The sequence below is a fragment of the Oncorhynchus clarkii genome, chromosome 24 (genome assembly GCF_045791955.1).
Source record: "Oncorhynchus clarkii lewisi isolate Uvic-CL-2024 chromosome 24, UVic_Ocla_1.0, whole genome shotgun sequence".
Taxonomy (NCBI): domain Eukaryota; kingdom Metazoa; phylum Chordata; class Actinopteri; order Salmoniformes; family Salmonidae; genus Oncorhynchus; species Oncorhynchus clarkii.
This window is the reverse complement of record NC_092170.1, coordinates 22073478-22096777: the sequence shown is the minus strand read 5'-3', so window position 1 is coordinate 22096777 and position 23300 is coordinate 22073478. Positions and strand designations below refer to the sequence as shown.

General features: G+C 43.9%; 2 protein-coding genes across 4 annotated transcripts in view; both read left to right on the top strand.

Annotated features, from left to right (window-relative positions):
• Nucleotides 1–4066, top strand: part of LOC139382537 (mediator of RNA polymerase II transcription subunit 13-like) — a 33775-nt gene extending 29709 nt beyond the window's left edge. For both annotated transcript variants that reach the window (XM_071126637.1, XM_071126636.1), the window contains exons 23-30: nt 61–284; nt 396–538; nt 2126–2284; nt 2420–2605; nt 2772–2917; nt 3031–3195; nt 3396–3496; nt 3630–4066. In XM_071126637.1, the coding sequence (XP_070982738.1) occupies nt 61–284; nt 396–538; nt 2126–2284; nt 2420–2605; nt 2772–2917; nt 3031–3195; nt 3396–3496; nt 3630–3762 (1257 nt within the window). In that variant the 3' untranslated portion in view covers nt 3763–4066. The remainder of the gene's footprint in view (nt 1–60; nt 285–395; nt 539–2125; nt 2285–2419; nt 2606–2771; nt 2918–3030; nt 3196–3395; nt 3497–3629) is intronic.
• A 3388-nt stretch (nt 4067–7454) lies between these two features.
• Nucleotides 7455–23300, top strand: part of LOC139382722 (autism susceptibility gene 2 protein homolog) — a 33573-nt gene continuing 17727 nt past the window's right edge. For both annotated transcript variants that reach the window (XM_071126827.1, XM_071126826.1), the window contains exon 1: nt 7455–7557. The gene's annotated coding sequence lies outside the window, so the exon portion shown is untranslated. The remainder of the gene's footprint in view (nt 7558–23300) is intronic.

Genomic DNA, 23300 nt, shown 5'->3' with positions numbered 1-23300 from the left:
AGTGAAACATAAGGAACCATTGGTTTGACCCATGACCTTTTGACTTTTACACCTGTGCAGAGGCCAGAATGTCTGCGTCTGTACACACCACCGTTCATCCTGGCACCCATCAAGGACAAGCAGACAGAGCTAGGGGAGACGTTTGGCGAGGCCTCTCAGAAGTACAATGTGTTGTTTGTGGGCTACTGCCTGTCGCATGACCAGCGCTGGCTCCTAGCCTCCTGTACTGACCAATCAGGAGAGCTTCTGGAGACATGCATCATCAGCATCGACGTGCCTAACAGGTCAGTGACACACACACACACAACCTGCCAAATGGTAGACACTTGACATGCAAACAAATTCAATTCAGGTATCTTTCTCTTTCGTGACTGTTTGTTGTGTCCTCTGTCCAGGGCTCGGAGGAAAAAGGGTTCAGCCAGACGACTGGGCCTGCAGAAGCTGTGGGAGTGGTGTCTAGGCTTGGTGCAGGTGACATCACTACCCTGGAGGGTGGTGATTGGCCGCCTGGGCAGAATGGGCCACGGAGAGTTACGAGGTATGCCACACTAGTCCAAACTCCACCAGACGGGGGAGATTGACGCTGAACAAAAAATATAAGCCTAACATGTTAAATGTTGGTCCCATGTTTCATGAGCTGAAATAAAAGATCTGACATTTTTCACATGTACAAAAAGCTTATTTCTCTCCATTTGTTGTTGTTTACGTCCCTGTTAGTGAGCATTTCTCCTTGGCCATGATAATCCATCCACCTGACAGGTGTGGCATATTAAGAACTGATTTAAACAGCATAATAATTACACAGGTGCACTTTTTTTTCTTATTTAACCAGGTAGGCCAGTTGAGAACAAGTTCTCATTTACAACTGCGACCTGGCCAAGATGAAGCAAAGCAGTGCGACACAAACAACACAGTTACACATGGGATAAGCAAATGTACAGTCAATAACACAATAGAAAAGTCTATATACAGTGTGTGCAAATGAGGTAAGATTTGGCTAGTCCTTGCATATACCTTGATGATCCAAAAGACCCCTGCTGGGGACAATAAAAGGTCACTAAAATGTTCAGTTTTGTCACACAACACAATGCCACAGATGTCTCAAGTTGGGGGAGTCTGCAATTGGCATGTTGACTGTAGAAATGTCCTCCAGAGTTGTTGCCAGAGAATTGAATGGAACCACATGTAACAACGCCAGCCAAGGATCTCTACATCCTCTGGCATCACCTGAGACCAGCCATCCGGACAGCTGATAAAACTGGGTCTGCACAACCAAAGAATTTCTGCACAAACTCAGAAAACATTTCAGGGAAGCTCATCTGATTGCTCTTCGTCCTCACCAGGGTCTTGACCGGACTGCATTGTAACCGACTTTAGTGGGCAAATGCTCACCTTCGATGGCCACTGGCACGCTTGAGAAGTGTGCTCTTCACAGATTAATCTCCGTTTCAACCGTACCTGGCAGATGACACACGGGAGGGGTGTATTGCGTCGTGTGGGCAAGTGGTTTGCTGATATCAACTTTGTGAACAGAGAGCCCCGTGGTGGGGTTATGGTATGGGCAGGCATAAGCTGTGGACAACAAACACAGCATTTTATCGATTGCAATTTCAATGCACAGATATACAGTGACACGATCTTGAGGCCCATTGTCGTGTCATTCATCCGCCACCATCGCCTCATTGTTCAGCTTGATAATGTACAGCCCCATGTTCGCAAGTATCTGTACACAGTTCCTAGAAGCAGAAAATGTCCCAGTTCTTCCCTGGCATGCATAATCACCAGACATGTCACCCTTTGAGCATGTTTGGGATGCTCTGGATCAACGTGTACAACATGTTCCAGTTCCCGCCAATATCCAGAACTTCGCACAGCCATTGAAGTGGTTTTCTGATCCACGCCCCTACCTTTTTTTGAAGGTATCTGTGACCAACCGATTCATATCTGTATTCCCAGTCATGTAACATCCATAGATTAGGGCCCAATGAATTTATTTCAATTTACTGATTGCCTCATGAACTGTGACTCAGTAAAATCTTTGAAATTGTCACGTATTGCATTTATATTTTTGTTCAATATATTTATTGTTGTGCCCTGACTGATGACATCTCCCTCTGTTTTCCAGATTGGAGTATTCTACTGAGCAGAAGGAACCTGCAGTCTCTCAGCAAGCGCCTCAAGGAGACCTGCAGGATGTGTGGCATCTCTGCCGCAGACACACCCAGCATCCTCAGCGCCTGCCTGGTCGCCATGGAGCCTCAAGGCTCCTTTGTCATCATGCCAGGTAAAAACGAACAAAAGTTGAACCTTGAGTGATGGCAGCACAATGCGCCCTTGCTTCCCCCGTCTGAGTCCACTGAGTTTCCTGAAATGTTTTTGATGTCTGTATCGTGGTAACCCCTCTCTCTGCTGTGTGTAGACTCTGTGTCGACAGGCTCAGTGTTCGGCCGCAGCACCACCCTGAACATGCAGACGTCCCAGCTGAGCACTCCTCAGGACACGTCCTGCACCCACATCCTGGTGTTCCCCACCTCGGCCATGGTGCAGGTGAACAACGGCACCACCGAACAGAACCTAGACATCGCCTTCAACCCCATAAACCCTGGTCAGTAACACACACACACTGTAGATGTTGATGCATTTCTAGGCTCTGGCTGTAGTCTGGCTCTACACAGGGCGATGTTACCCGAAACAGGGAGACAGAGCAGCTCTCTGTCTAAGCTACTGGGATATAGTATTGAATGACTCTTTGTGTTTATCGCTCTCCATAGATGGTTCAGATGGGATGGGCATCTTTGACCTGTTTGATAACGACATGGTGGACCCTGACCTCATCAACATCCTGCCTAACTCCCCCACCACCTCCCCTGTTCACTCCCCGGGTGGGCACTATCACCAGGGGGGAGACGGCAGCAAGGTAAGCCCCTCTCTGCCCCTCCACAACACTACCAGCAGGAGTATGCTTACCTGACGACTGGTAAATGAGGGTTGAATAAGGATTGGTGGTGTTGTTGATTGGTGGTGTTCCAGGGCCAAAGCACAGACCGTATGGAGTCCCATGAGGAGGCCCTGAACATCCTGCAGCAGCCTATGGCTCTGGGCTACTTCATCTCCACTGCCAAGGCTGGCCCCCTACCTGACTGGTTCTGGTCAGCCTGCCCCCAGGCACAGAACCAGTGCCCACTGTTCCTCAAGGTACCCATCTACCGCTCCTCTGACAGTTAACCTGCTCGCAAAGGCTTAAGTTCTTCTCGGGTCCTAAAACTCAGCATCACATTTATGCTTTAAATGTGTACTTGATCAGGAGTCCTGTCATTTGAATGGTTCCCTTTTCTAATGTAACTGGTGTGATGTTCAGGTGTTCTTCTAGCTGACCTTCTGTCGTCCCTCCCCAGGCCTCCCTGCACCTCCACGTGTCCTCGGTCCAATCAGACGAGCTCCTCCACAGCAAACACTCCCACCCTCTGGACTCCAACCACACCTCAGATGTGCTCAGGTACACTGCTCAAATGGAATGGAAGCCATATGAAATAACAAATGGGCAATACATTGATTTGATAGGCAGAAAAAAGGGGTGAATTGAATGTATATTTAGTTATACCTAGTGATGTGCTCTCTTCCCCTGAAAGGTTTGTTCTGGAGCAGTACAACGCCCTCTCCTGGCTGACGTGTGACCCTGCCACTCAGGACCGGCGCTCCTGTCTGCCTGTTCACTTTGTGGTGCTCAACCAGATGTACAACTTTATCATGAACATGCTCTGAACAAGGATATCAAGGGGGATCTATGGACCTCATCATGAAACAAATGGTAGGGGATTCCCTGAAGTGGATGGATCCTCAACACTGCAGGTTGGGGGCATGGCCATAAGGAATATCCCCCCCCCCCCCCAGCCTGCTTCTCCATGGCAGTACTGGAGGTGTCCTAGCCTATCAATCAAATGCCAAGTGTCCATTTTGGATGATAAGGGACTTTTCATAAAGAAGAATAGTCTTTTTAATAATCTTAGATTTCAATCTTCTGATAAAATTTTATCTTAATGAAATGCCTGCATATATATATATATTATTTATTATATATTATTTATTGTAAGTTTTTAAATGTCATTTGTATTTCTTTATCTTTTATATATAAAAAATCTAAAGGTTGTGTATTGCCATTTCACTTTAAAAGGAATTGGTTTAAAATGTAAAGTAATTTTCTCAATTACAGAACCAAAACCCGCTCAAGTGAATTTGCTGTAGGCCACTTTTAGAGTATTATTTTTTCAAAGGGTATTGCCCTGATGTACAGATTTAAGTAGGCTGGGCATTTATATCCCCTCCTTTTGAGTGGACATGATTTACAGCTCAGCCAAAGTGGCGGAGTCTGTTGCACAGTAATTCAATGCATTCAGATAAATGGGATATGAGGTACAGGTTGTCAGATTATATATTTTATATGACAGATTTAGAGAATTGTGTGTATATGTGTGTAAATATAAATGTGTGCCGCTACAGATGGTGCAGCTTCTGTTTTAGGAATAAAGTGCGTCTACCTATCCAATTGTTTTGTCTCTTATGGAAACATTGCAGTGTTGCGGAATGGAGCGATTTCTTCCGGTACAAGGTTCTAGCCCTTGTTTGTTAAAATCTAACTCAGAATGCAAATGTTACCTCTGTCCTTGTTAGCCACACCCTCACTGCTGGGTGAGGTTTGGATTGGCACATTAATGAGATGTTGCTTTAGGGGTTGACAGGGCCATGGCTAGGGTCCAGATGGGTCCTTATTGGACCACGGGTTTAGGGTTACCCCCATTTAACCCCTACCCCAGCTAAATGGATTTGGCAGGTCGGTAAGAGTGGAATTGGCTAACTGAGGAGAACAGCTCATCCCAAAGCCTCATCCAATAACCGCCTTATGTTCAGTCTAATGGGATCCCATTGGAAGGGTAGCTACTTGCCTCATTCGTTAGTGGGCATTAGGGACAGTGTGCCAGAGCTGTCATTTGAGGGCAATTCTAGTGCAACACAACTATTCCAGTCACACTGAAATCATCTGGGGACCAAGCAGCGTACAGTATGGACAAATTAAGTGTGTATTTATTGGAGTTTGGGCCAATATGGGTACACGCAAGGCTGAAGGGATGTGAGATCAGAGAGCTGATCTGTGACTGTGAGCATGTTCTTCAGGAATCTCAAATATAATTCTGTGTTCATAACATCTAGTTAATCGCTTTTAGCAAACAAATGAGCAATCATGACAGGTCAACCAATAGTTGCCATGTCTTTAAAGCTGTATCCTCTGAAGATGGAGGGGGTCAGTTCATGGCTTGATTGGAGAGAGCTGGTCAGAGGATGGTAGATGGAGTCTGCTGCTGATCTTGTTGAGGGCAAGTCTGGGAACCAGCCTGATTCTTATAGCCACTGGACTTCTCTTCCACTCTGTGGAACATCACTTGGGTGATGCCTCAGCAGCTGTGGGTGCCAGAAAGCTCAGCACACAGTTCAGAATAGTAGCCAGTCATCCTCATTATGAACCCTCAGCATCAGTATTCCTCACGCTTTAGGCAACTTTTCAAATACCAGCATAGGACTGGGAAAAGTCCACTTGAACACCCCTCCAACTGCTAATTACTAGTGGGAAACTTGTCTACCATCTGAGCTCCGACTTCTCCCACATGCTGAATGCTGATGTCACATACAGTACTAAGGAAATTAACTCTAACAGCATTTTCTGCAGTTAAAGGCAACAAAACATTTAGAAAAAGCCATCTAACATGTTAACTCCTTTTGTTTAGAAGCATGATAACCATAAACTGAAAGTACAGCCTACAGCTTGTTTGCCATCAGCCAATTGGTGTTCTCAATGAGTTGAAGGCATGTGAATGCACACTCATTGCTCCCAGTTTACAAGTTGTACTATTTTCCAATTTTCCCACTTCTGAACACAACATAAGTCCTCCAGGAGCGGAGAGATACCATAATGTAGAAGTGCAACTGTGTTTGCAGTCCCTAGCTTTGAGGACCTGATGTGTATGGTTGGGTTTAATAAATTACTTGAGCTTCGAGAAACTGAAAATCCCTGGAGTCTCTTCCTGCTCACTGCTGCTCCATCACAGTGAGATGATTTTAATAGTGATTTATCCCTCTGACTTATGTCACTATATAACAGCTGAATTAGAAACTCTGGCTACACTACAACCTATAATTCCACCTGTTGTTCACACTCCTGTTGCGCGATTTAAGTGAAAAATCAAATCAGGAGCTTAGGAGTCCTAATGAGATTACCATTAGTCACTAGTGATAGTTAATGGTATTTTCCTTTGTTGGTAAGTAACAGTGATGACTGGAGCTAGAGGACATGAACTCGAGGGCAGTAGGTCTGAAGACGGTGTATCTTTGTTTTCTAGAAGCCTACAATTAAATTGTACAATGAGCTCTAATAGGAAGACAAAGATATACAAATATGAAAGTGTATTTGTCATTCAGTAGAGAAGCAGCTGTCCACTATGTTGGGCAGCCTAATAAAGCAGCTTTAAAAAGGATGTAAACACAGTAAGGTGACTGTGTTCAGACCAATGAAAAGAGAGGTTCAGCCCATTCATGTCACTTCTCTGTACTGTACATGCTCAGAATCTAATGTTTGTGTACAGCACAGAGCAACCAATGCCAAGAAGAGCTGCTAAAACCTTAAGCTGGTTTAATGCAATTTAGATAAAGGTTACTCACTTAAGTAGTGGAAGATTAGACAGTGCTTAATGAATTCTCTGTATTCTAAATGGAAAGTTAAGCTTGGCCATTTAATTGACCTGTATGGCAGGTCATAGTATATGCAATGTAGTATGTCCTCTTCCAATAATTTCCTAATGTTTTAAACCCCTATAGCCAGTCATAATGTATCATGTGTAATGGGTATTAAGTTGGGCATTCCTAGGGCAGCACAGGTTTCTGGTCTAGTTGTGATTATTTGGGTTATTTTAAATTTTACCTTTATTTAACTAGGCAAGTCAGTTAAGAACAATTCTTATTTTCAATGACGGCCTAGGAACAGTGGGTTAACTGCCTGTTCAGGGGCAGAATGACAGATTTGTACCTTGTCAGCTCAGGGATTTGAACTTGCAACCTTCCAGTTACTAGTCCAACGCTCTAACCGCTAGGCTACCCTGCCGCCTATAAAATGGGTTAAATGTTCTGTGTCACATCCCCCTTTAGAGAATCAACATCCCCATGTATCCCCAATGACCATTTATTGGGCTGTATAAGTGACTGAGTGTGCATGATAGAGAGAGAGTAGGTGAGGAGGAGAGAGTGCTAGAAAGAGAGAGGGAGGGTGAGTGAGACAGAGCGAGGTAGAGGAAGTATTTGCATAAGCTGAGTGTTACCTGGCACTACAGACCCCACAGACAGACACAGCAGGTTGTCTCAGAGCCAAAGGAGTCTTTCATGCTGGAGAGGGTGGATATTGAATCACTTCCAAAGTCTGATAAGGGTGTTTTCCTTGGAGTAAGCCACTTGCCTGCCTTTTTGATTTGCTGCTAAGGTTGGCTGACACGGATTGGCAGATGGAGCAATAGATAGGTATGTATATGTGTGATCGATCTTTGAAAATTTCAAAATGTTTGTCCAGATTTACTCATTGTTAATGATTTCTAACATAGGTACGAATAAACATGATCTGGTATCCATAATATGGTATGAGCTTCTGCACATTGTATTTATTATTAGCTGATTTTATCGGTTGTTGTGTCTTTGACACTTTCGAATGGAGAAGATGTTTGGAGACTGTTTCAGTCAGAGAGCTGAGAACCATGTTGGAATCTGTCAGCAAGTAAAGAAAACTGTGTGAGTGTGTTTGAATTATCAGCTCAACCAGTTATTTACTATGACATGCTCCCAGAGAGGGCTGCCAACTTAGTTGGACTTGGACTGTTTCCTGCTAATTGTTATTATGGAAATACTTACCCTTAATTTACAATGTAGGCTACTGTATCTAAGTATTTTTTCTTCAGAGTGTGTGTTCCATATTCTTGGCCATTATCCCATACATCTCCTTCATTGGTGTCTCTTTTTTGTGTGCAGACAAGGATGACATTTTGAGAACAGGTGTGGTTAACTTCCAGCTAATATTGTCTTTATTTGTATTTATTATGGATCCCCATTAGCTGCTGCTTACTCTTCCTAGGGCCCAGCAAAATGAAGGCAGTTGATACAATTTTAAAAACATTACAATACATTTACATATTTCACATTTACAGATGTTTTTTTTGTGTGTGTGTGTGCATGTGCCTATGTGTGTGTTGCTTCACAGTCCCCGCTGTTCCATAAGGTGTTTTTTTAATCTGTTTATTTTAATCAAATTTACTGCTTGTGTCAGTTACTTGATGTGGAATAGAGTTCCATGTAGTCATGGCTCTATATAGTACTGTGTGCCTCCCATAGTCTGTCCTGGACTTGGGGACTGTGAAGAGACCTCGTGGCATGTCTTGTGGGGTATGCATGGGTGTCCGAGCTGTGTACCAGTAGTTTAGACAGATAGCTCGGTGCATTCAACCTCTCAGAAATAAAAGTAGTGATGAAGTCACTCTCCTCCACTTTCAGCTAGAAGAGATTGACATGCATATTATTAATATTAGCTCTCTGTTTACATCCAAGGGCCAGCCGTGCTGCCCTGTTCTGAGCCAATTGCAAAGTCCTTTTTTGTGACAACTGAAAAGTAGTCAAGGTGAGACAAAACTACGGCCTGTAGGACCTGCCTTGTTGATGGTGTTGTTAAGAAGGCAGAGCACCCCTTTATTATAGACAGACTTCTCCCCATCTTAGCTACTACTGCATCAATATGTTTTGACCATGACAGTTTACAGTCTAGGGTCATCTCAACTTGCTCAGTTTACACATAATTTATTACAAGATTTAGTTGAGGTTTAGGGTTTAGTGAGTGTTTTGTTCCAAATACAATGCTTTAGTTTTAGAAATATTTAGGGATAACTTATTCCTTGCTACCCACTCTGAAACTAACTGCAGCTCTTTGTTGCGTGTTGCAGTCATTTCAGTCGCTGTAGTAGCTGACAAGTATAGTGTTGAGTCATCTGCATACATAGACACTCTGGCTTTACTCAAAGTCAGTGGCATGTCGTTAGTAAAAATTGAAAAACCAAGGGGCCTAAACAGCTACCCTGGGGAATTCCTGATTCTAACTGGATTATATTTGAGAGGCTTCCATTAAAGAACACCCTTTGTGTTCTGTTAGACAAGTAACTCTTTATCCACAATATAGCAGGGGGTGTAAAGCCATAACACAAGTTTTTCCAGCAGCAGACTATGATCGATAATGTCAAAAGCTGCACTGAAGTCTAACAAGACAGCCCCCACAATAATTTTATCACCAATTTCTCTTAGCCAATCATCAGTCATTTGTGTCAAGTGCTGTGCTTGTTGAGTGTCCTTCCCTATAAGCATGCTGAAATGTTGTTGTCAATTTGTTTACTGTGAAATAGCATTGCATCTGGTTAAACACAATTTTTTCCAGAAGTTTACTAAGGGTTGGTAAAAGGCTGATTGGTCGGCTATTTGTGCCAGGTAAGGAGGCTTTACTAATCTTGGGTAGCGGAATGACTGTAGCTTCCCTCCAGGCCTGAGGGCACACACTCTCTAGTAGGCTTAAATTGAAGATGTGGCAAAAAGGAGTCGCAATATTGTCTGCTATTATCCTCAGTAATTTTCCATCCAGATTGTCAGACCCCGGTGGCTTGTCATTGTTGATTGGCTTGTCATTGTTGAGACAATCATTTTTTCACCTCTTCCACACTGACTTTATGGAAATCAAAAGTACAATTCTTGTCTTTTATAATTTGGTCCGATATACTTGGATGTGTAGTGTCAACATTTGTTTCTGGCATGTCATCCCTAAGTTTTCTTATCTTGCCAATGAAAAAGTCATTAAAGTGCTTTGCAATATCAGTGGGCTTTGTGATGAATGAGCCATCTGATTCAATAAATGAAGGAGCCGAGTTGGCTTTTTTTTCTCAAAATTTCATTTAAGGTGCCCCAAAGCATTTTACTATCATTCTTCATATAATTTATCTTTGTTTCATAGTATAGTTTATTTTTCTTTCTATTTAGTTCAGTCACATGATTTCTTAATTTGCAGTATTAGTTAGGCCAATCCGTTGGGTTACCGGGCTTAATTGCCATACCTTTTGCCTCATCCCTCTCAACCATACCATTTTTCTATTCCTCATCAATCCAAGAAGATTTAACAGTTTTTATGAGAATGGAGGGATCAAACCATTGGATCTCTCAGGCCCAGAGGGGTTAGAGAGGTCAAGGCAGCCACGGCACTGTGATGACAAACAAACAGCCAGGAAGTAAAGTAAGGGAGGACATACCTACCCCACGGACTGACAGCTCCAAGCACAGGTTTAACCCAATGATTTATATATACACTAGATAACTGATAGGGGGCACTGTGTTGAAGCCCCCGTGCCTCCATCTTGGTATCATTTTTTCTAGATGACTAATGTTACTGTCCCCACTACAATAAAAAAAATACTTAAATACATGTTATTTTGTCCTTTAAACATTTAATTGAAATACTGTGGAATTCCATCCGTTCCTATAGAGGACGACGCCTACTGGGGAGTGCCAATATGGCCGACCGGGGGCTTCAAAGCCACTTAGTGGCCAATACATAGCATCAGCAATCCAGGGTTTATATACATCATTGACCCAAGACCCCAGTCCAAATAAACCACCACTGCTCTGTGAGGGAAGGAACATAAACAGCAGCCAGCATGTAAGGTCTTGTCCAAGTAGACTAGCTCCTGAGTGGCACAATGGTCTAAGGCACTGCATCTCAGTGCTGGAGGCATTACAACAGACCCTGGTTCAATTACAGGGTGTATCACAACTGGCTGTGATTGAGAGTCCCATAGGGTGGTGCACAAATGGCCCAGCTTTGTTCGGGTTAGGGTTTGGCCCGGGGTAGGCCGTCATTGTAAATAAGAATTTGTTCTTAGCCGACTTGCCTAGTTAATTAAAGGTAAACACAGTGTCTCAGAGCTGGATTCTGTCATTCAACAACCACAATTTGTTTTGTGGTATATGTGGCTCACAACCTGTAATGGGCTACATTCAAGGATATGTGACATGGATTTGTCTCAGTGTAAACACGCTACACAACAGTGAAGGACTTTCATCAGTGGTCATCAAGGGGGGTAGTCCCAGAGGGCTACTGTTTTCTCTCTCTATTGCCTCAGGCTCGATACTGCCACCTCCCCATAGTATTGCATCAACTCTGCCCCATACAAACCCCATCTCTCACCAAGGGATTTACGCCATGCAGAGAGAGGGATCAGTTCTCTCTCATCTGTCCTCCATTCAACCCATAGGGAGGGCATCACCCTAAAGAGATTCTAACAATCCATTATGAGACTCCCAAAGCTTCTTTCACTATAGAAACACCATGCATGGGGAAGAAGCATAATCCAAAGGGGATTTGTTGCTTTTTATGTTCACAGGAGGTTTTCAGCAAAGTGAGTTAATTGCAGGTTATATGCGCTGGTGATTCTCTATGGACTTTTGTCTCATAATGTGGACAGTAATCTGGCCCGCTGGCACACACCCAAAGACAGTACACATTTACACATTTAATGTAGTAGAATACATGAGTAGTCTGTCCTCTACCTTGCAGTAAAGGTGAGCACCTAGCCTGATGTATGTAACTGTTTAGTGTATCAGCATTCACTAACAGCATTACCGGTCATGCGTCCTTGGGAAGAATGCCTCCCAAATGAATTAAATGGATTTGTAAAGCCAAAGTCCTCAATTGGATTATTCTAATGATGTAACCCATAACATGCATCATTTGTGTTTTTTAGACTGTGTAGTCATTGGAACTAGTCTGTCCTGTGAAACACAGCTTGACCTAGATTCAATCAGATCAAGCATTAACCGACAATAGCCGACACCTGCATAGCTAACGTTTTAGCGGTGTCGTGACTCGGGAGGTGTAACTGTGTTGGAGCTGTCAAATCGGTGAGCAGCTGCTCTTGATCATTGTCGCAAAGCCACAACAAGTTACAAGTTCAGAACGAGAAAGTGTAGACTATATAGAAATAATGACGCTCAAATTGAAAATCATTAAACAAAATCATGAGGATTTCTAATCAGCCTAAGTATAATGCCTGTCGTGCTCTAGATGGCACGGTAGAATGAACTTGACAATGGAGACTGAAGTACTGTTACTTTTAGCTTTATATCCGAAGCATGGTAACGATTAACACTGTTCACGCAGGTAAACTTCAAACTGCAAGACAGCTAATTTACATATCTCCTTGACCTTCAACCTCAAGTGATACTGATTGTCTGTTAAATACAAGGGAGTTATGGACTATCATTAAAGATGATGGGGTGGCAGGTAGCCTAGTGGTTAGAGCGTAGCGCCAGTATCTGAAAGGTTGCCAGATCAAATCCCCGAGCTGACAGGGTAAAAATCTGTTGTTCTGCCCCTGAACAAGGGAGGTAATCCAATGTTCCTAGGCTGTCATTGTAAATAAGAATTTGTTCTTAACTGATTTACCTAGTTAAATGAAGGTTAAAAAATATTACATCCCCCCTTAGCTAGAGCTTGCAAGTAAACATAACTTTTTAAGAAGAATATAGTATTTTTAATACTGTGTCAAAGGTAGGTGGTGGTCTAGTTTCACTTACAATACCAGGTTTTACCCCTGACTCACTCAAGGACATAGTCCTGTAGCCTCACTGATAATTTAGTGCACCTGCCTACTCTGGTGCATTGACTGGTGTGATTCTCTATGAGCGCGTTCTGGTGTTCTGTCATTTGTCATGTTCTGTCTGTGTTAATTTGTGTCTTTGTGTTTCCTCTTCGACCTCCTGGTCTGAGTCAGTGATTGTGACTTCTTTGTTAGCCCTATACCTGGCTGTTCTGTCAGGTCTGAGGTGCTTTCTGTTTCAGCGGTAGCGAGCTCCTGCGGGTGTGATGATATCGTATGATCACGGTTCATCTCTGATTCTGACCGCTGTTTCTGGCTGCCATCCTTTTGTACCTCTCCATGCACGCTCTCTCTCCCTCCCGAAACGAAGGAAGTGGTGACGCTGTTTTGTCATAGATTGTCTTCTGCTGCAGCTATCTGCGTTTCAAGCCATGCTGGACATTTATGGCTGAAGGGCTGCTTTACTTGTAGGTTGGTCGGAGCGTAGGACATGTCCCATGAGTAGCTGAGCAGAAGAGTACTGCAGACCCGTGACAGGTGTGTTTCTCAGGTTCAGTAGAGCTGTGTGAGGGTCAACACCTGTCTGTGCTGTCGACGTGAGCATGTTTTTCACTGACTTAATGGTCCTCTCAGCCATTCCCTTTGACTGGGGAAACCCTGGACTAGAATGAAGGATTTTGAAACCCCACTCTTTTGCAAACATGATCCATCTCAGCACTTGAAAAGGGTACATGATCTGCAATCAGTTCAGCTGCAATACCATGTCTAGCAAACACAGCTTTAAACTTTGCTATGACAGTACCTGATGTCTTGTCCGACAGCACGTCTGGATATTTGGAGTAGTAGTCCACTATCAGAAGGAATGAGCGCCCTTGGAACTCAAAGATATCAACAGCGATTTTTTTGCCATGGAATGTCAGCCACTGTGTGTGGTAGGAGTGGTTCCTTTCGGTTGCTGTTTTTTTTTTTTTGCCAGGAAGTGCACGATTCAACCGTCATTCGGACATCTTCAGTGAGGCCTGGCCAATACATGAGAGCTCTGGCATGCGCTAAGAAGCGTTGACTGCCCTGATGTGCAATGTGGAGCCTCTGTACCTCAGTTCTAAAAAGTATTTGGGAATGATAATACCTTTGTTTACCATGAGCAGTGCATCTTCAATGTAAAGAGAGTCTCTGATGTGCCAACAGGTTTCCACTTTCAGTGGTGCACTTTTCTTCTTGTGTGGCCATCCATCTCTGTGTAGGTTCCTCAGCAGCTACATCTCACTGTCTGCATCTGTGACTGCTCTCAGCTGTTGCATAACAGCACCCTCCAGTGGCTGATGTGTGGAGACTGCATAAATTACTTTCTCGTCACTGAGGTCACACTTCATGTGTGGCAGTCTGGGGTACATCCCTGGATAGCGTGTCTGCTATTAACATGTCTTTACCTGGGGTGTAGACGATGTGAATGTCATATTTCTGTATTTGAAGGAGCATCCTTTGAAGACAGGCAGGCGCCTTTCCAATAAGCCTGGTGGTTATAGCCTCAAGCGGTTAGCGGTCAGATTGAACTGACCGGGACACTATAGACATACTGGTGAAACCTCTTCAGTGCGAACACGATTGCCAGGAGTTCTTTTTTTATCTGGGCATAATTTTGTTTTGCCCCAGACAGAGCTCTGGATGCAAAGGCTATAGGCTGTTAACTTTGCATCAGAACAGCTCCAACTCCATCTTTGGATGCATCCGCTTGTATTTCAATCTCTTCCTGTGAATTGGAAGAATTTCAGCAGCGCTGTAGTGGAAATGGCTTTTTTTCAGTCTCTCCAGTGCTGCTTGTAGTTCTGGGTGCCACTGCCATGCCATGTCCTTCCTGAGGAGCATTCTGAGTGGTGCAGTGAGCGTGGCTTCATCTTGGTTAAACTGGGTTAGGAAACGTGTCATATCCAGTAACCTCTGTAGATATTTTCTGTCTTCTGGTAGGGGACTCTGTGTGATTGCTGTCACCTTGGAGATGTCTACTTTAACCCTGTCTGCACTGATGATGTACTTCACTTACCATGTAATATATCTTCTCAGCATTTAACTTCACATTCAGACGGATAGCTCTGTCCATCACCTGCTGTAGAATGTGGCCATGCTCTTCTTTGGTGGCTGCTGCAATTATCATGTCATCTGCAATTACATAGACACCATCAATGTCACCATAACTAAGTTAATCTGCTGAAATGCCTTTTTATGCAAAAAAGGTAAGCGATGAAACCGGTACCTACCCCATGTGGTATTGAATGTGCAGAGATCAGCTGATTCCTCATTCAGCTTTATTTGCCAATACCCCTCCTTCTCATCTATGATAGTGAAGATCTTCTTGCATTGCACATCCTCTGAGGTGGGAATGGAGAAGTGTTGGTGCTGTATGGCCTTGTTCCAGACACACCCTAAGAGAGACATTTTAATTTTCTGTTAGGAATAGGCTGCTACCCCACGCTGATGGTTTGGTTACTTTGCTGACCACACCCCTCTGCTCTTGAATGTCCAATGTCTCTTTCAGCCTATCAAGCACAGCATATGTGATTTTCCTACATCCATGAACAACAGGAGGGACTTTTGGATCAATGTAAATGTGGTGTTGGCCTGGAAACTCACATAGTCCTTTAAACACAGATGCAAGGTGGAGCATAGCATGCAACTCTTGCAGCTTTTCATATATGGTCAAGCTGCACACATGCCTCTCTGCCTAGCAGTGGTGTGTCAGATGCATCTGTAACATAGAACTGTAGATGGGCTTGTTTGTGCCGCGTGTGCACTTGCAATGTCATGATGCCCTTTGGTTTGATGCGGGTGCCTCCATAGGCTACGAGTACAGTCTCAGTCTCTTTCACTTTGAATTGCTTGGACAATTTGTCTGCTATTGCTTGTGCGAACACATTAGCTTCAGCTTCTATGTCTAACTTAAAGTTGACCGTCTGTCCCCCTATACGCAGTTTGTGTGCCAGCCAGCATCTCGTGTGCTTGTGTCACTGCACCTATGAACAACATGTCCACTTCCCTAACCTCTGTTTCAACAAGAGCAACATCTGTCCCTGACCTACACACAGCTGCAAAGTGATTTCTCTTTCCACACCTTTTACACTCAACACTAAATGCAGGGCACCTCTTTGGTTTGTGTGTTTTTCCACAAGTCTTTGTCTGCTGCTGGTTGAGCGAGCGGCCTGTCTTTGTTCTGACTGTGCCCGTGATTGCTTAACATGGAGGCCCTTTTTTTCCATAGCATGCACAAACTGTTCTATGCTATTGCTAGCTGACATAGCTTTAGCCTGAGCTGATGCAACTTATTTTGCATTGGCCCGATGTCTAGTTTAACCGCGATGTGCAAAACCGATGTCAAAGCTACCGTGCATACCTATATAACGTATGACGTAATGACGCCACAAAGAATATAGCGCTACACGTGCAACACAGCATTCCTAACCTAGCCCACAATGTCTGCTGTGTGGATCGAGCAGTCATTTGAAAGAGTAAGAACATTTCAGAGAGACAACTCAAAGGTGAAATCCATTAATGCCAAGATAATGGAATTCATGGCCCTTGACAATCAACCGTTCTCTGTCGTGGATGATGTTGGCTTTCGCCGACTGATCGAGCACCGGTACTCACGACCAAGTAGGCGCTATTTTTCAGATGTTGCCCTACCGGAGTTACACAGCATTGTTGAAACTCACATCCATGAGCTACTTGCTATGGGCGTCACTGCTATTAGCTTCACCACGGACAATTGGACCAGCGATATCAGCCCCATGAGCATTACGAGTCTGACAGCACAGTGGGTCAATGAGGATTTCGTACTGAGGAAAGCCATATTTCATGCTCAAGAATGTGCTGGTTCTCATATCGCTGCTGCCATTTCAATGGCATTTGAGAACATGTTTGAAACTTGGAAACATGAACACTCCTAGCTCCATTCGAACAACTGACTTGAGAAATAAGCTCAACTGCATCTGCATCAGACGTGACACCCTGTCATGAAACGCCTGCTCAACATACAGTGGGGCAAAAAAGTATTTTGTCAGTCACCAATTGTGCAAGTTCTCCCACTTAAAAAGATGAGAGGCCTGTAATTTTCATCATAGGTACACTTCAACTATGACAGACAAAATGAGGAAAAAAAATCCAGAAAATCACATTGTAGGATTTTTTATGAATTTATTTGCAAATTATGGTGGAAAATAAGTATTTGGTCACCTACAAACAAGCAAGATTTCTGGCTCTTACAGACCTGTAACTTCTTCTTTAAGAGGCTCCTCTGTCCTCCACTCGTTACCTGTATTAATGGCACCTGTTTGAACTTGTTATCAGTATAAAAGACACCGGTCACAACCTCAAACAGTCACACTTCAAACTCCACTATGGCCAAGACCAAAGAGCTGTCAAAGGACACCAGAGACAAAATTGTAGACCTGCATTGTAGACTGAATCTGCCATAGGTAAGCAGCTTGGTTTGAAGAAATCAACTGTGGGAGCAATTATTAGGAAATGGAAGACATACAAGACCACTGATAATCTCCCTCGATCTGGGGCTCCACGCAAGATCTCACCCCGTGGGGTCAAAATGATCACAAGAACGATGAGCAAAAATCCCAGAACCACACGGGGGGGCCTAGTGAATGACCTGCAGAGAGCTGGGACCAAAGTAACAAAGCCTACCATCAGCAAGGGCATTGAAGATGAAACGTGGCTGGATCTTTCAGCATGACAATGATCCCAAACACACCTCCCGGGCAATGAAGGAGTGGCTTCGTAAGAAGCATTTCAAGGTCCTGGAGTGGCCTAGCCAGTCTCCAGATCTCAAAGTATTGTGTCTGTCAGTGTAGTGTCCAGAGCATGGAGGCACTACCAGGAGACAGGCCAGTACATCAGGAGACGTGGAGGAGGCCGTAGGAGGGCAACAACCCAGCAGCAGGACCGCTACCTCCGCCTTTGTGCAAGGAGGAGCAGGAGGAGCAATGCCAGAGCCCTGCAAAATGACCTCCAGCAGGCCACAAATGTGCATGTGCCTGCTCAAACGATCAGAAACAGACTCCATGAGGGTGGTATGAGGGCCCGACGTCCACAGGTGGGGGTTGTGCTTACAGCCCAACACCGTGCAGGACGTTTGGCATTTGCCAGAGAACACCAAGATTGGCAAATTCGCCACTGGCGCCCTGTGCTCTTCACAGATGAAAGCAGGTTCACACTGAGCCCATGTGACAGACGTGACAGTCTGGAGACACCGTGGAGAACGTTCTGCTGCCTGCAACATCCTCCAGCATGACCGGTGGGTCAGTCATGGTGTGGGGTGGAATTTCTTTGGGGGGCCGCACAGCCCTCCATGTGCTCGCCAGAGGTAGCCTGACTGCCATTAGGTACCGAGATGAGATCCTCAGACCCCTTGTGAGACCATATGCTGGTGCGGTTGGCCCTGGGTTCCTCCTAATGCAAGACAATGCTAGACCTCATGTGGCTGGAGTGTGTCAGCAGTTCCTGCAAGAGGAAGGCATTGATGCTATGGACTGGCCCGCCCGTTCCCCAGACCTGAATCCAATTGAGCACATCTGGGACATCATGTCTCGCTCCATCCACCAACGCCACGTTGCACCACAGACTGTCCAAGAGTTGGCGGATGCTTTAGTCCAGGTCTGGGAGGAGATCCCTCAGGAGACCATCCGCCACCTCATCAGGAGCATGCCCAGGCGTTGTAGGAAGGTCATACAGGCACGTGGAGGCCACACACACTACTGAGCCTCATTTTGACTTGTTTTAAGGACATTACATCAAAGTTGGATCAGCCTGTAGTGTGGTTTTCCACTTTAATTTTGAGTGTGACTCCAAATCCAGACCATGGGTTGATAAATTTGATTTCCATTGATAATTTTTGTGTGATTTTGTTGTCAGCACATTCAACTATGTAAAGAAAAAAGTATTTAATAAGAATATTTCATTCATTCAGATCTAGAATGTGTTATTTTAGTGTTCCCTTTATTTTTTTGAGCAGTGTATATAGCAGTGTATATAAGCAGTGTATATAAACTCAGCAAAAAAAGAAACTTCCTTTTTTCAGGAGCCTGTCTTTCAAAGATAATTTGTAAAAATCCAAATAACTTCACAGATCTTCATTGTAAAGGGTTTAACCACTGTTTCCCATGTATGTTCAATGAACCATGAATAATTAATGAACATGCACTCGTGGAACGGTCATAAAAACACTAACAGCTTACAGACAGAGGCAATTAAGGTCATAGTTATGAAAATGTAGGACTCAAAAGAGGCCTTTCTACTGACTCTGAAAAACACCAAAGGAAAGATGCCCAGGGTCCCTGCTCATCTGTGTGAACCTGCCTTAGGCATGCTGCAAGGAGGCATGAGGACTGCAGATGTGGCCAGGGCAATAAATTGCAATGTCTGTACTGTGAGACGTCTAAGACAGCGCTAGAGGGAGACTGGATGGACAATTGATCATCCTCGCAGTGGCAGACTACGTGTAACAACACCTGCACAGGATCGGTACATCCGAACACCACACCTGCGGGACAGGTACAGGATGGCAACAGCAACTGCCTGAGTTACACCAGGAATGCACAATCCCTCCATCAGTGCTCAGACTGTCCACAATAGGCTGAGAACGGCTGGACTGAGGGCTTGTAGGCCTGTTGTAAGTCAGGTCTTCACCAGACATCACCGACAACAACGTCGCCTACGGGCACAAACCCACCGTCGCTGGACCAGAAAGAACTGTCAAAAAGTGCTCTTCACTGACGAGTCGCGTTTTTTTCTCACCAGGAGTGATGGCCGGATTTGTGTTAATCATCTAAGGAATGAGCGTTACACTGAGGCCTGTACTCTGGAGCGGGATCGATTTGCAGGTGGAGGGTCCGTCATGGTCTGGGGCAGTGTGTCACAGCATCATCGGTATGAGCTTGTTGTCATTGCAGGCCATCTCAAAGCTGTGCGTTACAGGGAAGACTTCCTCCTCCCTCATGTGGTCCCCTTCCTGCAGGCTCATCCTGACACGACCCTCCAGCATGACAATGCCAGCAGCCATACTGCTCATTCTGTGCGTGATTTGCTGCATTACAGGAATGTCAGTGTTCTGCCATGGCCAGCGAAGAGCCCGGATCTCAATCCCATTGAACACGTCTGGGACCTGTTGAATCGGAGGGTGAGGACTAGGGCCATTCCCCCCAGAAATGTCCGGGAACTTGCAGGTGCCTTGGTGGAAGAGTGGGAAAACATCTCACTGCAAGAACTGGCAAATCTGGTGCAGTCCATGAGGAGGAGATGCACTGCAGTGCTTAATGCAGCTGGTGGCCACACCATATACTGACTGTTACTTTTGATCTCCTCTTTGTTCAGGGACACATTATTCAATTTCTGTTAGTCACATGTCTGTGGAACTTGTTCGGTTTATGTCTCAGTTGTTTGCTGAAAATAAACGCAGTTGACAGTGAGAGGACGTTTCTTTTTTTGTTGAGTTTATATATTAGTATTGTCATAACGTTGGCCTGGGGGTAGGTTTATGACCGTCATAAATACCCCCCCCCCCCCCTTTTCCTCTCTCTACCCTACTGATGTGACATTTGAAAATCCTTTGGTTAACAGAGATTCTGGGAACATCAGAAGGTGGGGGGAAATTAACTATATTCTGGTAATCTGACCAATTGAACATATGCGGTGGTACTTAATGAATATGATGTCAGTTCAGTTGTCATCTGAGATATTCTCATCAATAATAGGATGACATAAACTCTACAGTGGAAAGTCTGCACATAGTAGTTATCGGATTCACATGGAATTGTTGTTCAATTTAAATGTTGGAATATAAAATTATTGGTGAAGAGATTAAATGTAATTTTAGCTTCCAAATGAGAGATTTGGGTTTTCATAAGGTTAGGGCTCGGCTCAATCAGTGGCCCGCCCCTGTGAAGAGACACGGGTTATAAAACGTTTCAAACACACCCTTCTCGCACCACTGTATAAAGCCTTGACGAAAATGTAATCTGCTGTTCCGAGGATGTGAGGACGACGGTCCATACGTTAAAAGGACTAACATGTCAACTACAGAACTAAGCCAACCTCAGAATGAGCTTTGGTTGCGAATGGTATGAACTTTGAACTCTTATTCACTACAGAAGTGATACCTCCTAGCCGTTGAGTTAGCAACAGCAGCTACAAACGTGGGCTAGGAAAGAACAGAGAGTATCCCGTCTACCTTACAACGACGTTACTACAACGTATCCAATTTACCACCAGAGACATTCTTCAAAGACAAAGGACTTGGTTGGGCAACACGGCCTTCCATCTCCCACCAACCTACCGAAGCACAGCTCAGAGTAAATATGTATTGCATTATCCTTTTCCAAATGGGCTGTAATTTAGAATGCATACGATACTGTATTTACGATAGAGACATCGCTTCTCCCTTTGTTCCTCAGTCTTCCCACGCTTTCACTCAAACCCAGCCCCTTTTCTGTTCCCTCCGCTAGGGACGTTTTCCTTCATGATATAATTTGTAATCAAGGTATGATTCATTCTGTGTATATGTAATTCTGTGTGATTAGTTAGGTATTTAGTAAAGAAATAATTAAACCCAATTTTGTATTGCTGATTCAACTTGTTAGCCAGGGTTCGTGAAGATAACCAAGAATTTACAACTTTCAGATGAAACTGAAATAAGGTGACGATTAATATTGACTGCTATTGATGTAAAATATTACTAGGTCTTTAGGGGGGCGCATTGGGCTATGCAATGAAAAGTTGACAGGCAAGTCTTATTTTTTTAACCGGAAGGCTAGCCAACTAGTCAACTATCTAGTAAACACTTCAGATACGAGGTTGATGTCTCTTTTTTGAACAAAATTAAACAGATATATATCTTGTAATTGAACAAAATAGTAAGGTGGCCAGTAACTGGGGACCGTATGCAGATAATATTTCCACTGAAATGTCAAACATGCTAATTGCTAACTCGTTAGCTAATATTTTTACAACACCAATAATCACAAAATATTGATGGCTTGATCACAAGATAACACTGTTGAAGGTAATATATTTATTAAACGCTGTTGAATATGCCGATAATACTAGGGCTACTAACTTCAAAGAGGGAACTTTAGCTAGTAGCATGAAACCCACATGGAAAACTGAGATTCTGCAAATAACATATAAAGAGTGGCTTATTTGACGCCAAACCAAGAACAATAGTTACTAATAACATAATTGCTAATGTACGATGCAAAAGGTGGATTTCATACATTTATATCCTGGGACCACTACATTTTCAACTCACCCACATCCATTCTACATAAATCTGCTGGGGATTACCCAGAATCCCATACTTATATCACTGATTGTATTAGACAATGTAAACACACTAATCTACCAGGAGGTGGCATATTACCCATTTTATGCAATACCCATTTGAACAATTTAATTACACTGTTACATAGGCACACTTCAAACTGCAAGACAGCTCATTTACATATCCCCTTGACCTTCAACCTCGAGTGATACTGATTGGCTGTTAAACACAAGGGAGTTATCAGGGACTATCATTAAAAGTGTAGAGCTCCATATATTACAATTTAAAAAAAATACCTTTATTTAACTAGGCATGCCAGTTAAGAACACATTCTTATTTACAAATACAATCTAGGAACAGTGGGTTAAATGCCTTGTTCAGGGGCAGAAGGACATATTTTTATCTTGTCAGCTCGGGGATTTGATCGAGCAACCTTTCCGTTACTGGACCAACTCTCTAACCACTTGGCTACCTCCCGCCCGAAAACAGTCCTCCCTCCTGGTCGGGGAATTGAACCCGTCTCCCGCGTGACAAGCGGGGATACTCACCACTATGCTAATGAGGAGCAGGTGGTACAATACCAGGAGTCACTGGTATATTTGACAGCGCATAGTTCTACCTCCGATACAACCAAAACAACTGCTATGCGGATGTCGGTTCAAGCGGATGTGATTGAATAGAGCCCCTGGTTTTCAAGCTGTCATCAAGTTCTCTTTGGATGATTTGATATGTTACTATGGAGCTATATATCAAATCAAAGTTTATTGGTCGAGTACACAGATTTGCAGGTGCAGCAAAATGCTTATTTTTGCATTGTTGCTAAAAACAAGCTTTTCACTGCACCTACAATAACATCTGCAAATCTGTGTACACGACCAATAAACTTTGATTTGATATATAGCTCCATAGTAAAACTTTGCACTTGTGCTAGTATCAGGAAAGTTGGCTATGTAACTGCTGGGATTTCCTAAATGACTGGGGCTTTTCCTAGAGGGAGGTGGCACATTGTGTAAGTGTAAATGTCACAATGTCTGACATCATTGGGAAGAGATTATCAATTACAATTACAATGTCATGAGTCTGTTTATTTGTCTACACTCTTAGAAAATAAATGGTGCTATCTAGAACCTAAAAGGGTTCTTCAGCTGTCGTCATAGGAGAATCCGTTGAAGAACCCTTTCCACAGAGGGTTCTAAATGAACCAAAACAGTTAAAAATGTATAGGGACTGCCAAAGAAACCTTTTGGAACCCTTTATTATAAGAGTGTATAAAT